Raw genomic sequence first — 15,494 nt, forward strand, 5'->3', positions numbered from 1 at the left:
TGCACAAAACAGCTCCACAGTAAAGGTTGTAAATGGAAGGAACACAGAGGAAGATAGAATGTGTTTTCATGTTCAATCCTAAATCATGCCATTTTCCAAAATTCAGAAAGCAGCTTGACATTCCCATGCATTAGCACTGTTACGTTGTAAGAGTTCAGAGTTGTGGGATGGGGGTTTATTGAAGTTTACTAGGTAACATAGGTTGTTGCACCAAACAGCCTCCCAACGTCAACAGAAGAGAGGATGTAGAAAAAAGAAACAAAACTGGATTCTTCTGGTATGGAAGAGAAGTATGGTTGTTTAAAAATTCAGTCAGATCACAAGAAGGATAATGTTTACTTGTCCTCTTCTCTCCTGCCCCAGACACGATGATGGTAGAAATATTTAATGAACAATTGCTCTTAGCCATTTTATTGTGTCTTCATTTCAACTTTTAACATATCTGTGAAATTGCTTCTTAATCAATTTATTGTTCTTTTGTTATCTTCAATTAAGATAAATGTTGCAAGTACAAAGGAATTCAGAAGCCTTTTTTTTGTATTTTTTTTCTTTTTGAGTCTTATTCTATGTTGTAGTTGAAGGTAGAGCAGGGACTAATTTCTTGCTGTTATTAATTACTGTTTCACTTAAGGAGAAGAAACTAGTGTGCATCTCCACAGCAAATTGGTAAGAGATTGTTCCATTTTAGCTTATGTTGTTAATGTATTTATCTGTATTAAGAATTGACATGGTTTATAAAAAGTTAAAGATCAGTTTGTGTCTTGAGGTTGACCGCCCACCCAAATATTTTCACGTGGGTGAGGATTTGAGTTCAGTGCTCTGAGAGGAGGATGCATTTTCAAAACTTCTGACATCAGGATAAGTAAATCTTAGCAAGCTAGCAGCTCTATGTGCAGTGTTAAAAATGTTTGTTTTCAATGTGCATGTTTGCAACTGTATTTAAATGCTGAAAAGTGGAGGTTTGTGCCTTTCGCATTTTGCTGATCAAAACCAGTTTTTATTATCCAGCCCCTATTCCAAGATAATTGTGTTTATTCTAGCCAATCCATTTGTCTTCACCATGTAAGACTACTTCTTCCTTCGTGGCAGATGCAACCATTAGATATGGTAGGGGGGTTAAGTACAACTTGGTGCAGGAAATGTATTTAAATAACAAAGTAAAACAACATTCCTCCCCAGATCATTATGGTTTGGGGTCTTGTCTTCATGGCACAAGGGAGCAGATAGCTAAGGCTTACTGCAGTGTTTTTAGGAGCCATTCTTCAGTATCGTGTCCTTTGCAATCAGAGTTTTGAACTCTGCTGATTAAATGATTAAGAAAGTGTCTGGAGAGGGAGAAAAAAAGCACAGAGAACATACAACTTTCTGAAACTTCTTTTATTTCCTCTTCCTTTTGCTCCAGAAAATCAGGAATTCTGTTGTTACTACTTCTGGTTTGGGAATAGTAAAGTTGCTTGATTAAGAATCCCTTTCTAGTAGTAAGTAACACACTTTTGCCCTTCAGAGAAGAAAACAAATTATTTTTTAGAGAATACTTCTTTTATTTAGTGAATTTATTAAGTGTTTCCTGATGTTTAAGTGAAAAAGCATGTCCATTTATGCTGGTGTGGCAGTGTACCATGTTAGATGGTAGTGTCAAAGCTATGTTGCAGAGAATCCCAGAACTTGGTCCAAGAAGCAGCTGGTGTGACTGACTGGTCCATGGTATTGACTAGTTTACTTGTCTTCAAGTTAAATAGCATTAAAAGAAGTAAATGTGTTCCAGTAATTGTTCGGTGATCTTAAATGGATGTAAGATATTATTCTAAGCAGTTGTAAGCGGGAGAGTTTATGGGTTTTGGAGTGTAAATATATTCCATAATATACTATAAATAGAAATCTGTATCATCTAAATTAAAAGAAAAATAATCAGAATTGATTGAAGCCTTGAAGTGAAAATATTAATGTAATTTCTACCCCATGAATAAAATGAATTTTCCCATTTCCCACTTTAAACTATTGTTTTTTAAGGAGAGGATAAACCCCGCCATTGTTAAAAGTAATTGATTCATATTTCTGACAGGTTTTATTTCTGTTGCATTTAAATTAAATTCAATGGGTCTTAGAGGTTTTGGGGGGGTGTTTTTTTCAGTATTTATTCTTCCTCCATTTCAATTACACTTAAACTGCAATTAGGACAAAGTAAAGGACTATCAATCAGTAGGAAAGAGATAGTATCACCACAGTTTTCTGGTATTGACATGTGCAATATCTAACTGTCTAGAATACCATTTTTAATTATTTATTCTAATGGCAACTTAATGCTGTCTTGTCAGAGCTCTGTGAAGCTGGTACAGAATTCCTTTTGTCTCAGTAAAAACAAAACTAAAATACTTTGACTTAAAATATATACTTGCTGACAGACTGTTGTATAAGAATTGCAAAAACAAAGTTGAAGAATACTGAACTGGGTAAAGACTAAGAGTATACAATGTGTAGAGATGGTATGGTGGTGATGTGCATCCTACAATTGCTGAATGTAGAAACAGTTCAAACCTAATTCTGTAGGTGTCTCGCTGGAACTCAAAAGATCAGTTGTTCGTTTTGCTGGACAGAAGTAATTTGTAATTGTTCTTTTTACTTCCATAAGGTATTTGCATACTTGCAACCTAGTGCCTACTAAACTCTTATTTATGGTTCAGTTATTCCAAGGGCTGAGTGCATATTCATCAACAAAAGTCATGAAGCACACTGTGTCTATATTGTCTTTTATGCCTAGATTTTTTATTGGTAAGCTGAGGAGTCGCTTTAAGTAAAAAAAGAAGCCCACATGTTCCTAGCTGGAACACATATGATTCTTTAATACGACTGTTTAAAAAGTCATTTAATATGTTGACATGTGTTCATATCAGTTACGTGCAAAGAATGCTAATTGTCAAGTGTTAGAGTGTATGTAAGAAGAATTTGAACTAATTTAAAAAATGGGCAGGGTTACATAAAGGTTCAGGTCTAAATCACATAAATGAAAAATATCAGGCATACCAGGTTATGGTCCAAAGCACTCTTTTGCACTGATAATTTTGATAGACAAGTATTTCAAATTTATACAGTGCAGCACTGTGTGCATGTGACAGTTTTGGCCATAATTCTACCTCTACATATTAAAAAGTAATGCCAACATGCAGCAGTGAGAGAATGGAACTAAACCATGTTTCACTCTTCTGTGGTCTGGTCTTGTAGCAGTTGTCTCATGGAATTGGGTTATGATGTGAGAGTCTGATTATTTTCTCCCTAATCTTTCTTGCTTTATTATAAACTCATATTGAAATTATGATAAAATTTTAGATTGTAATATTTAATGATGTATAGTTTGGTTGTATTTGATTTATATTTTTAATCTTAGGAGATTAAAGGGATGTGTATTACATCTTTCCCGAGATACTTCTTTAGTATCGTCCAGTTTTTACTATTTTAGTTTTTTCTTGATGCTTGTCTGCAGTCTTCTCATTGCAGTCTTTGAGGGGAGTCTGCATACATTTATACTGGTTTTCTTTTGTTAAACTTAACAAGTCATCAGCCATACTTTACTGGACGGCTGTTCTTTTGTTTGCAAATGGCCATGCAGACATTTTTGAACAGTTTAAGTTAACTTTTATTCAATTTTTCGACATTTTTACAGGGTTGCCTAATGTGTGTCTTTGCAGAAATGCTTCTGTTTTCTTTGAAATTGGAAAGAAGTGAAGGAAATTGAATTTAAGAAGACAGTAAAATGACTGAAACTGATTAAATCCAACATATATGTGTGATTTTGGTGAAAATGTTGTTGTTCCTCCAGTGCTGTTTTGCACATCCAAGTAATAAAATCCTCTGCTCTGAAATAGTCTACAAACATGGATTTTGGGGCTAGAGGTTTGGATTTAGGAACTCCTGAGCAGCTGCAATTTCTGCTTAAGGTAGCAATAGTTTTGCGTGCTTAGTGTGTGACAGGTCATGCCTTGTTATTGAACTGCTGATGGCAAGGGAGAGCTAGATGGAATAAATTACTTCATATGCAATACTCAGTCATTACTGACTTTTTTGTTTGTCAGCCCATCAAAGATGGACCACTCCAGGCTTTATAGAATCAAATTGTACCTCCAGCCAGAACAGTACTCAGCGTAAGACAGTTGCTTTTCTGTGGGAAGAATCATTTTCTTAGACATTTGGGGGAGTGATCTTGCTTCACTCCCGGCGTTAGGGATTGTCTGCAGAAAATGGATGCTGTTTCTGGACTGTTTCTTCAAGGCAAAGGCGAGGATTGTGCTATAAAAGCCTGTCCCTGTGTGTGGGTAACAGGTTATCCAGGCACAACTCGTCAATAACCTCAGATGGGACTGGGGAAAAAGAAGAGCTTTCTGCAGTTGCTGTACAATAGGTAGTGACTAATGCCAGTATGAACTGGAGCCAAAAATGTTGTAATTGCTGATGAGCTAATCAGCATAAATTTTGGACAGGAAGCAGAACGGGGATAAATAAAGTTGTAAATATCCATCCAGTGTAAAATGTGGCACGAGCAAGAGATGGCTGTTAGGTGACTGAAGGATATACCCATGTTTTAAAAAAGGTCAGGACAAATGATCTAATGATATTGCCTACTTGAAAACTCTTTTGTTCCTCTATTCTCATTCTCTAAAGTGGAGATGTTTATTTTCTTCTACTCTCCTTCTCTCCTTCTCCCTTTCTTTCTTTTCACTTCTGTTTACTAGTGCTTCCAGGCAGGGAATGACTTAAACTTGTATGCTGTCCGATAGAAGGTCCTTATAGTGACTGGAATCCCAAGATGGTATTATGTTTAAAAGAATTTGTGCAAAATATTTTAGAAAGTAGCTAAAATAAAAATCCTGTAGGTTTTTTCTGTATTATTAGTCTTATCAATTTGTATCAGGAAAAATGGTTGCTGCATATAAAACACAGCAAAGTTATTTCAGAAAAGCTCAGAATGCATGCAATTCCCGAGAACTTAAGTTGACAAGACTGTGCTTAAACTGACATCTCTTAAATTTCTAAGACCTCTACTTCTCTCCTTTTCATTATTCAAAAGAAGCAACTAGGAATCCCAAGCTAAAAAAATCTTGTTGAGACCTTTCAGGGCCTATTTTTCAGTAAGTTAATACTCCGTTTTCTGTCTGTTGCAATTCAAAATCATAGTAGGTGATAGCAACAGACAAAACACAATTGTATCACTGTGTTCCTAAATTAAAACAACAATCTCTTTCTTAAATGAGTTGTCAGTGTTTTGTACTGTATTAGTTAACGTTTTATACTGATTTGCTTTCATTTTTAATACTGATTATGGGAAGGTAAAGAGAAAATTGTGTATGCGGAGGGTGTTTTAATTATTTGGACATGAGCCAAAAAATGATGCCATTGCCTTGTGGTTTATAACTTTCCAATATTTCCAGAATAGCCTTCTTCAGCATGCACCTGGAATACAGCCTTCTTCAGAACTTTGTTTTATAATCTTGTACTTAAAGCTTAATTGTGTGTGAACACACGAGTGTGTATGACCATTCATACACACATTTTAGGTAATACTTGAAGTATTATCAAAATGTGAAGTGTCTTAAGAGTCATATTTGTGGTCATGTAACGGTGTCAGTCTTTTCCTGTATCCTGAGTAGAGTCCCTGAACAATAATTACGTGATCTTCAGAAAAGTTCTGGGTTTTTTGCATTTTTTTCATGGATGTATTATAGTATCACCTTATTAGGCTTTTCTTTACAATTTAGGACCAAATGGCAATAAAAATTCAGAACTTCATGAAAAGGCAAGAGTCTAGGAGCTGAGGGTTTTTAAAGAAAACCAGAATTACAGGTCTCATGATAAAATTTCGAACATCAGCAGTGCTGCCCGTGCAACTGTTTAGAACCAAGATCCCGATGGCTCATGTGCCTCATCTTAGTCTCTTCTCACTTAGGAGCATTCTCCACAGCATTGTAGTCTTTCACTAAACTTCCTGATCTAATAGCAGATACGCTGAGCTTTGAAGAGTTTAATTGGCAACACTTTTACATGTCTTCCTTATTTTCCAAGCAGGTGTTGAAACTGAAATGTCTCTTCAGCATGCTAACACTCACAGTAGTTTTCTATTAATTCTGCATTGCCTGTGGTAAATGGGTAGGTAGCAGTGTGCAAAATATCTCTAGGCATGTAAAATTTCTAAATAGAACATTGAATTTTGTGATTTTTCTGGGTCTGAAATGTTTAGTGAAGTATCTGTGCCCTTTGGGGGGAGGCAGAACAGGGAGGGGAAATGTGCTGTCTTTTTTGAAGCTTTTTGGAAAGTGTTTAAAGCCAGGAAGAGTGTCAAACACAGCACCCATATTGCTTTGGAGGAAGGCTACCCATAGATCTTATTTAGTGTAAACAATAAATCTGGTAGCATTAATTTCTTACTGTATTTTTCCTGGAAAGTCAGTAACACAGTTTCAAGCTCTACAGATGCTAACTACTTGGAAAACAAAAAAGCCAAAACAAATGTAAATTCTGGTAAAAAGTTTAAAAATTATGTGACAGAAATGAGGCATAAAACGTGAGCCAATTTTACATCAGTGGTCAGGTTCTTGGGATTAGGAGTTTGTTTTTTTGTATTTTTACTTAACCAGTTATTAAGTTTTATGCTATACAGCGATCCTGGAGCCAGATTCTCTTTTTGAATGTCTTTCTACCCAGCAATTGAGACTTCTTTGTGAAGAATGCTGTTAAAAAGAATATAACACTAAGGCTGCACATCTGTTTCTCATTTCAAAACAAGTTCTTTTACTCTAAGCCTCTATTTTCTTCCTCCTACCATGAAATTCTTTTTTTTCCCTCAGTAAACAGACAAGAATAAAAAAAAATGGCTAATAAAATGGGTTACTCTGTATCATTTACACAAAAGGCTTTAGCAGTATGTTAATTTGTCCCTGTTGTAATAATGTGCATCCACAGATTCATTTGTTCTATTAAAATGCCATCATGTGAAAAGACAGTTGTAGCTCTGGCTCTGTAAAATGGAGACTGGAACCAAGGTTATAGTGTCAACCTGAGAGGAGATTTACATGTGTCAGAAAAGAGTGTGCTTTTAAAATGTGGATTCTCTTGACAGTATTTGTAACAGACATGAAATGCAGAAGGCATGCTACTTTCTAGTTCTCTTCCTAAGCTCTGAAAAGTGACCTGCAAGTGAGAAAAAAATAGAGTTCCCTGATAAATCTGTGTTGCTCCAACTTGCCTTGCTAGGCAGAAGAATTATGTCCTTTTGGTTCTTTTTGTTGCTGGTTTGCAGTTTTTTCTACTTGAGAAAATTAGTTGCTACATAGTGACATGTCACTGAATGACTGGATAATGACACATTTATTCCCAGAAAAAGTTAATGCGGGATTTTTTTACGTCTGCAGTCAGATAGTAACTAATCTGAGATCAATAATAATAAAAATGATAACATCTCTCAAGTATTTTCCTCCTGTAAAGCTGTTATTCAGAACGATCACGTTGGTACCAAGTGTGGTGTTAGCAGCAAAGAGAATTGTTAAGAACTGAAAAAGCAACCTTATGCCAGCTGTGGGCCTTTAGACTGTGCTGGACATGATTAAATAGGAGAAAATTTCCTTTCCACACAGCAACAAATTGGGCATTTATTAAATCTGGAAACATTTTTAAAAATTATTTTGTGGCTATTTGATGTCTAGACTGGCTTTATTCCTGATGACCTGCAGAGTATTCCTGTGTGGTCTCCTGGCATAGGAATTTGAGATGAGTTTTATTGTATTTCATTCTTTTTTTCTTTTTCAGGTATGTTCAGTGGTTGCTGAACACATAGATGCCACATGACATTTATCAGAGGACTGCTGTTACTGAATTTGTGTAGTGAAGGTTAGATGTGGGCAAGTTAATAGTGTTTATCCCTTTTGTGGTGTTTATTATAAAGTTTTAATCATTGGAATTGGGAAATAAAGCCCCTGAAGGTAACACAATGTTCTTTCAATTGCTGCCTGTATGAAGAGGGTTTCATTACGGTGTATGCCTTCTTTAATGGTGCTACCGCTGCTCAGGTAGCAAACTGAATGGTGCTGCCAGGTCACTCTTTGGCTCCCTGATATGTTGTTCTCTGGGCCATGTGGTTGGAATTTCTGTTTTAAAACTTATTAACAGATACTTCTATTCATCACACTGTTCCCATTATAAAAAGCGAGGCATTATAATCAGTACACTTTTTGATAAAGTTTTTCAGGCTTCTGCAGGTCCTAATGCAAGAAAAATACTCTGTACTGGTGTACTTTAGGTTTAGTTTCTTATGATACTGTGTCTATAGTTAGATTTGTTACCCTAACCTAACTTTGCCATTCTAGCACTGTAGAAAGTCTAGCAGTGTAACATGATGGAGTTTCTACAGGGGGAAAATAATTTTAAATCTTTCCATAACAATAGCAGATTTGCTCATATTATGTGTATAATTTCTACCCAACTTAAAAAAAAAAAAAAAAAAGCAGCAGCTACAGTTCACTAGATAAATAATATAACTTCAAGTCTTGGTTCTGTGATCTTATATTATTAATATTTATATTTGAAAAGACACTTAATGGGACACTTCCTAGTCTTTTCCATGTTAATTACAATACAAAGGGCACTTGGATTTAATAAAAATTCTTCCAGGTGATTCATCCAAAACTCATGCTAGACATTGTGGATGTCGGTGTAGTCATGAAGTCTGTGTTGTGTGAGTGCATGAGGGTTCGTTTATAGCTGTGGCAGGGCACAGAGGAAGGGTAAGTACATCCTTGAGATAAACCAGGGCAGTTTATACACAGCATACTTCAGGTACAAGTAAGTAATATACTTACTGAGGAAGTAATACCTGGAAATTTTCACTTCAGGCTTGAGTCACAGTTCTCTGGAAATGAGGATCAAGGCATAGTTGGCTGAGTAAGAAAATCAACCAGATTTAAAGGCTATTTGATAGACTTGTATATAGTAAGGCTATACTCCATTCCCTGCTGTGATCATAATATTTGTGTATCCCAAGGTAGTATACCTCTTTCAGCAGTTTTTACCTTTGGGAAGAGTCCAAGTTCCCTTATTGTTGTCCCTGCATTTATTTTATATGCTGTAATATTTTAGAACAAGGCTATGGTGTATAGGCTGTATGTTGTTTCAACATACCATGAACTATAATCTGGCCTACATCACTAAAAGGATGTCTCATAAGCTCTGTATTGTTGTTCCAACAAATTAAAGCAATAGTAACATATTCGATAATGCTCGTAGCTTTGAGGATTATATGCAGGCAGGTTGAATGTAATCCAAGTTTATAATCTGATGGCTGTAGAGAGTGTTTCACAAAAAGTCAGATGCCAGAGACTTCTGCGCATCTGGTTGTTTTATTAGAATTTTGAAACACAGAACAGTCATTAAATGTATGTGTACATCCACAGTGCAATTTCACTATATATAATGGGTAATATTAAGGTGACCCATCTCAAACGGAGTGCTGAAGCTGTTCGATTGTCTCATTGTGTTGTGAACAGCCAGATGAGTATGTCTTGGTGTGTTTGTCTCAGGAATAAAAGGCAAGAAAAGCCCCAAGAGTTGCTCCTAAGCATTTTTTCATCTCTTTTTCTTTCCTTTTTTTTCTTCTCTGATTTCTTATTATGTTTATGGGTCATTTTACAAATATGCAAAAACCCATGTACGGCAAAACAAACCTTTAAAATATGAAGGATAATTTCTCCAGATTTATTAAGAGAACATGAAGTGCAGTGGGGTTTTATTTATTTTAGAAGTGTAAAGTGTGGTCAAGAAGGTGCCAAATGTTTGTCATAGTCACCTACATGTATCTACTTCCTCTTTATAGCTGTGTTTCAGTTGCTTCTGTTTTTGTTTTTTGAAACCTAAGTATGTAGTAGCTAATTTTGCTGCTAAATGGCCATTTTGCATGAAGATCTGAGTGAAGATGCCAGTCTGTTTTTATCAGTAAACTTGCAATTCTGTCAGCTAAATATAAATTTATTTTTAAATGAGCTTGAATTCCTGTAGGACGCAGTGTAAAAGCGCACTGGATGTGTTTTGCTGAAGAACACTCTTGGGCTGTGCAAGTTGTCACCATTTTAAGATTTACCAGTGCAAAGGTTATTTGTGACCTTTAGGAATTGTTCAACTGGGAAAGATTGTTGAGAGTAAGTTGTGATTTTGGTTGAGTTAGATGAATTCGTAATGAAACTTTTTCTACCAGCCCCCACTTTTTTCTGCCCCCCGTTGTCCAAAGAAAGGTTAATGGCTTCTTTGGGGGTAGGGGTTGCAGGGGTTGCCTGTTCGGTTTTAAACCTTGGAATAAAGCTCACTTGGTTGAATCCTCTGTTTCACAACAGAACAAACAACAGTCCTTCCAGGGTGGTTTTTTTCTTCTTTCCAGAGGAAACGAACTCCACTGGTTACAGGGAGCTTGTCCATCCATTGAGGGTGGATGTGTTTAAGGGATACATAAGCAGGGCAAATTTCTCCTGCTGGTTCTTTCCTAGACTAAGGGTAGCATATATACAGTGAAAGAAGGGTTGTCCACAGCCCCTGCAACAGTGTTCTCTATAAAATAACTTCCTGTGTTCTACTTAGAATTGTTCTGCAAGAACTATACCAAAATGAAATGTTAAAAATAGAGATACCTGATACATATAACTTGCACAGGTAGGCTATAGGGAGACATGGGTGGGCACAAGAGTGTGATTTGTTTGGCAATTTATACATCAGAGAATGAAAAATCAGGTATTTTTGAGCACAGGATTCCTGGAGTTGTATCTTGATGGCTGATTTTGGTGCTTTTCCCATGGCTGGTCAGTTACGGAGATGCAGTTGTTTGTGGATTCTCTGGTGTTTAATAAAGTGTTGGGTGTATGCTGGAGCTTTTTTTCACGTACAGTTCTACCCCCCTGTCTGCTGAGGATGTGTTTCTGAAAAGTGTAATATGGCAGCAATGCAGTGTTGCTTGTAAAAAATGATGTGGTAAAGTGGGACTCATGCGAGGACTTACGGCATGCACAGGGTGCAAATACACAGCAAACAGCATAGGTGGTTGGGAGGGTGAGAGATGGGAGCAGATTATCAGAATCAGCAACTGGAAGAGGTGCCGACTTGTACAGATTTGGAAAGGGTTTTGTAAAGGATCATCACTGTAAAAAAGAAGAGCCATTTTAAAAAATAACAGCCATCTGTGAAACTGCCTGATCATTAGCCCCTTCTTCTGTCCTTCACTCTTGAGCTGATGTTGATTTATCTGAGGAAGATGATGACTGAGATGAAGATGTAACTGCTGAGTAAGGCAGGAAAACAGTTTTGGTAGGCATTCGGTTTCAGAGATGAACCTGTTCCAGGGACTCTTCTGAAAAGCTTGCATCTCCTCTGTAGGGGTGATCTTGATGATCCTTTCCTTGCTTCTCTGTCTTCAATGTCATATACACTGGTTTTTTTGTATTAAAATACTATGTGTTTCTGAAGTCCCTGCATACATCCTGCTCTGCTGCATGAATTTCAGTAGGAAAAGGTGCCTTGCAGTCTGGTAAGCTCAGCTGCTTCATCTGTGAGACTGGTGACAGCAGAGCAGGATATGAAATGGTCAGTGTTGGAACTGAGAACAGAAACGGGCTCAATCATAAATTCCTTTGACTTTCTTGCTACCTGCTTTCACAAACTTGTAGGATCGTGTTCATCATCAACATTTATCTTTTCTTTCCTCAGCCTCCATCATACGTGATTGAAGTCAGCCTGCCAAATGGTTACTTAAGCTAAAGCTGTGTGAAATAAAATTCTTCATGGTCAGGAGTTTGGGAAGGAGCACAGGCCATAATCTCCCTCACAGTTCTTGTAGGAGTCTATAAGATTCTCAAAATAAAAGATAAACTGGGAAAATTAGAGTAGAACTATAGAAAATGCTTCAAGATGCAGTAGTCTCAGAACCATGAATCTCTGGAGATTGGGAGGATGTTGGACTTGGACACTGACTCAGAGAATTTTTCGGCCTGTCCCAGCATGGTTGTTTCCCTTAACTGATACACTGGAACAGTCTTTTAGTGTGTTTTGTGTAACTCAAATGCTCTTCTCATGACTTTGCAACTAAGTTTTTCTCTTGCTGTATCATCTGTCTTGTTACAAGCATAAAAATATGTTTAAACCAGGAAATCTTAAACCTCACTTCTCTTCCCTCTTACCTCCACTTTTCCTCACTTCAGAGATTGATTCGGGAGAAGTGATTGTTCTTTTGTCTGTAATTTTTACCAGTTTACAACATGCAGTCATCTTCTGAGTGTTCAGAAAGTTGTGCTTTTATTTTGTGAGCAAGGTAGGATGATGAATCACATTACTAGTATTATATTTGAAATCCTTTTCTGTTTGTTTATTTGACAGGTCCTTGACCAGTATGAACATGAAGGATTTGATTTCCTAGTTAAAGTTTTTAATTCTTCACATTCCTTCTTAGAAGACTTGACAGGTCTAACATTATTACACCAGGAGACACAGGCTGCTGAGGTAAGAAAATACAATTTGGATGTAAAGAATGAACAGGTGGCAGTAAAGGGAGCATGGTTTTATGTTCAGCTGTACAACTATGTGAATAAATGAATCACTGATAGAATCAAGCAGAGGTATTTGATTTGCAGGATGATTTATGCAAGCCACGTGCATATTCCATACAGTGACATAAGATGTGTCCTGTCAATGTTATAGATCAATAAATGTTGTTGGATGTGACAGAGCATTCTTTTTAAAGCAGAAATTATGGGATGCATGTTGACAGCCAGTTAGAAATGAGTAGCGCTATTGTGTCTTTTTGTGAAATTACAGAAATATTTTAAGTAACAGTTGTTGCTTGACAGTTCTGAATTTCGGTGAGGAAAGTTCCTGTCTGTTGTCTTTTGGGGTGTGTTTTCATTGGCAGTGTAAAGTGCAGTTTGTACAAGCATTACGAGTACTGTATACAAGTACTGAATATAGGTAGCCACGATAGCACACAGCTCAGTATACACGAAGAACCACGGTATGTGCACGTGTTCCTTAGGTAGGTTAGATGTTCTCTTAAATTAATCATAACTTTTTATATCTGAGTTGTCAAGTATTGCTTTTCAAGAAAACAAGTGACTTGTGTTATGTGGTGTAAGGAAATCAATTATCATTTTAGGTCAATCTAAAATGTAATTATTATACTGCTGAATTATATACGGCCTGAATTATAATATGGGGAAAACAATGCTGTTTGTCTAGTGACAAAAGTTGTAATGTGGAATGCAGCTGGGGTGTTTGGTTCTTATGGGTGATAACCCTGCCTAAAGAGTTGCCATATTGAGTTTGTCCCATAAAAAAATGAAACAGGTATCTGTCTAAATGTTGTATTTTAATAATAATTTTTAATCCTTACTCCATCTGCAAACGTCTGTACTCTTGTACATCTGTAATTTAATTTTGGTGTAGTCGTATGACATGGATGTTTCTAATGTTGGCTTTGAGAAGTGATTATTCAGTTACTGTAGCCTGTGCAAATGGTATAGCTGTTTTTTCAGCTGGAAATGGCTCAACAGCATTGCTTAATAAGGTTTGTGGGGGATAACGGTGACTTGGCTCTCTGTTTTGTGTTTTAACATTTTCAAGTAATTGGAGCAGATGCTGGAGACATTAAACTGTGTAATACCTGATGCATTCTTCAATCAGCCTGGTGATACCTAGAAAAAATTTAAATATATGTATATATAAGAGGGATCCAAGAAAGGAAAACAAATACCTTTTAACAGGTGCTACTCATTAACAGTAAGAGTGATTGTAGTCTGATTGCCATACCTGACTTCTAGGCTGCTAAGAAGTGTCTAGGCTGCTGCTGACAGCATTAAAAACAATTACAATTGCCCTAGTTAGTAATATATTATTTTGCAGATATTAATAAATCGCTTTTGCAGCTTCAGAATGTGTACAGGTGTTTGTTTATAAAGTTTTAGATACTCCTTGCAAAATGAGGAGTCTGGTATGAGTTTATTGCAACTTAGTAAAGTTCAAAGTTTAACATAAAAACGGTATTAGTGTGCTTTCAAAAACCTTTCGGTTCAACAGTGAGGTTTATGCAGTGAAATCATTGCTCATAGGTGGAAAAACTGACTTACGAAATATTTGCAAAGCTGATGCATTCAAATTAGCCCAATTAGCCCAACTACCACAGAATCAGTGACTTTTCTTGATTGCTTCCCGTAACATTGCTGTAAAAATTAATCTGTTTTATCAGGGTTAGCTATTTTAATAGTCTTGATAAAGTTTATATTTATGAATGGTAAGGTCTTAGAGGCAAATTATTTGCAGATTCTGAAGCACGCTTGCCGCCTTTGGATTAAAAGACCTATTCTTTTGTTAGATTTTGCCACTGCTGACTGGAAAATAAAGCGATGCTTTTATTGTCCTCTATTACTCTCTCAGTACCTGATCTGGGACAGTTTTTAAAATTTTAGGTGTACAAGAGTATGCTTTTAGTATATTTTCTGCTGAATTGGGCTTGTATTTTGAGCTCATTTTTCTCATACAGTGCAGTTGGTGCAATTTATATTGCTGAGTTTGAAGTCTGCAGAATGGTTTTTCAGTTTCCTGGCTACTTTTGAGCTCCTGTTGGCAGAATGTATTTTCTAAAATGGGGGCACTAGATTTGTTAAGATGGGTGCTCTTTAGGTTGATTTAAGATATACTTGATCCATAGCATTCTGAAAACTTCAACAAAAGTAGTGAGAGAGGTTTCATAAGGCGTGTATGGCCTGTTTTGGTAATTAGAATGATTATTGTGTTGAAAAGTTACTTGCCTTTCCGCACTCAGACTCTTCAAACTGATTTTGTAGATGATTGTTGGGTTTGGACACCATAAAAATAACTCCTAGTAACTGAAGATTTTCCTTTCCTCCTATCTAGTGAAATTTGACCAGTGCCATTGCTCCGCTGTAAAGAAAATAGACTTTTAAAGTTATATGTCATCCAACCTTACTGCAGTGACATCATAATTGTGTTGTAATTCCATATATAAAATCACTGATGCTAGGCTAATAAATTTGCATCTGATACGGAAACTACCCAAGCTTGTTCTTTTTTTAAAAGGATCGCTCTTAAAATCTTGATTTGTTAAGAGTGTTTAATAGAATGTTTTGTTGTGATCAGAAGAACTGGAGGTTTCGTCATGCATCTTAAGTCACAAACGTAACCTTTTTCTTTTTTTAATTCACCTAACAAATGCTTAGCTGCTTTTATGATGTGTGTATATGTTTTTTAATAAGCTAAATACTAAACTAACTTTTAAAAATTGCTTCTAAGTTTTGAGTTGTTTAAAAGAAATTCTGGATAAGTCATGCATGTTCTGGAGGAGTTGCTGATTACATCAAGTAGAAGGTTTTGTATCACCTGAAGTTTCCATGAAACCCTTAGCCTCCCTAAGTGCTTAGCACAGGCTGCACTTGCCCAGATTAAAGCAATGCAATTTGCAGTAATATATG

At 36.4% G+C, this 15,494-nt stretch overlaps 1 protein-coding gene across 6 annotated transcripts in view; it reads left to right on the top strand.

The window, feature by feature from the left end:
• The window catches only part of ATG7 (autophagy related 7), a 122,589-nt gene that overhangs the window by 38,978 nt on the left and 68,117 nt on the right, over positions 1 to 15,494 (top strand). For 5 of the 6 annotated variants that reach the window (XR_005103805.1, XR_005103806.1, XM_037384645.1 and 2 more), the window contains exon 18: positions 12,391 to 12,513. Coding sequence is in view for 4 of the 6 variants with exons in the window: in XM_037384645.1 (XP_037240542.1) it covers positions 12,391 to 12,513 (123 nt within the window). In the remaining 2 variants the exon portion in view is untranslated. Of the gene's footprint in view, positions 1 to 12,390; positions 12,514 to 14,919; positions 14,983 to 15,494 lie in introns of those variants that run through there. The other variant, XM_037384646.1, reaches the window with a different exon arrangement.

Source organism: Falco rusticolus, chromosome 4 (assembly GCF_015220075.1).
Source record: "Falco rusticolus isolate bFalRus1 chromosome 4, bFalRus1.pri, whole genome shotgun sequence".
NCBI lineage: Eukaryota > Metazoa > Chordata > Aves > Falconiformes > Falconidae > Falco > Falco rusticolus.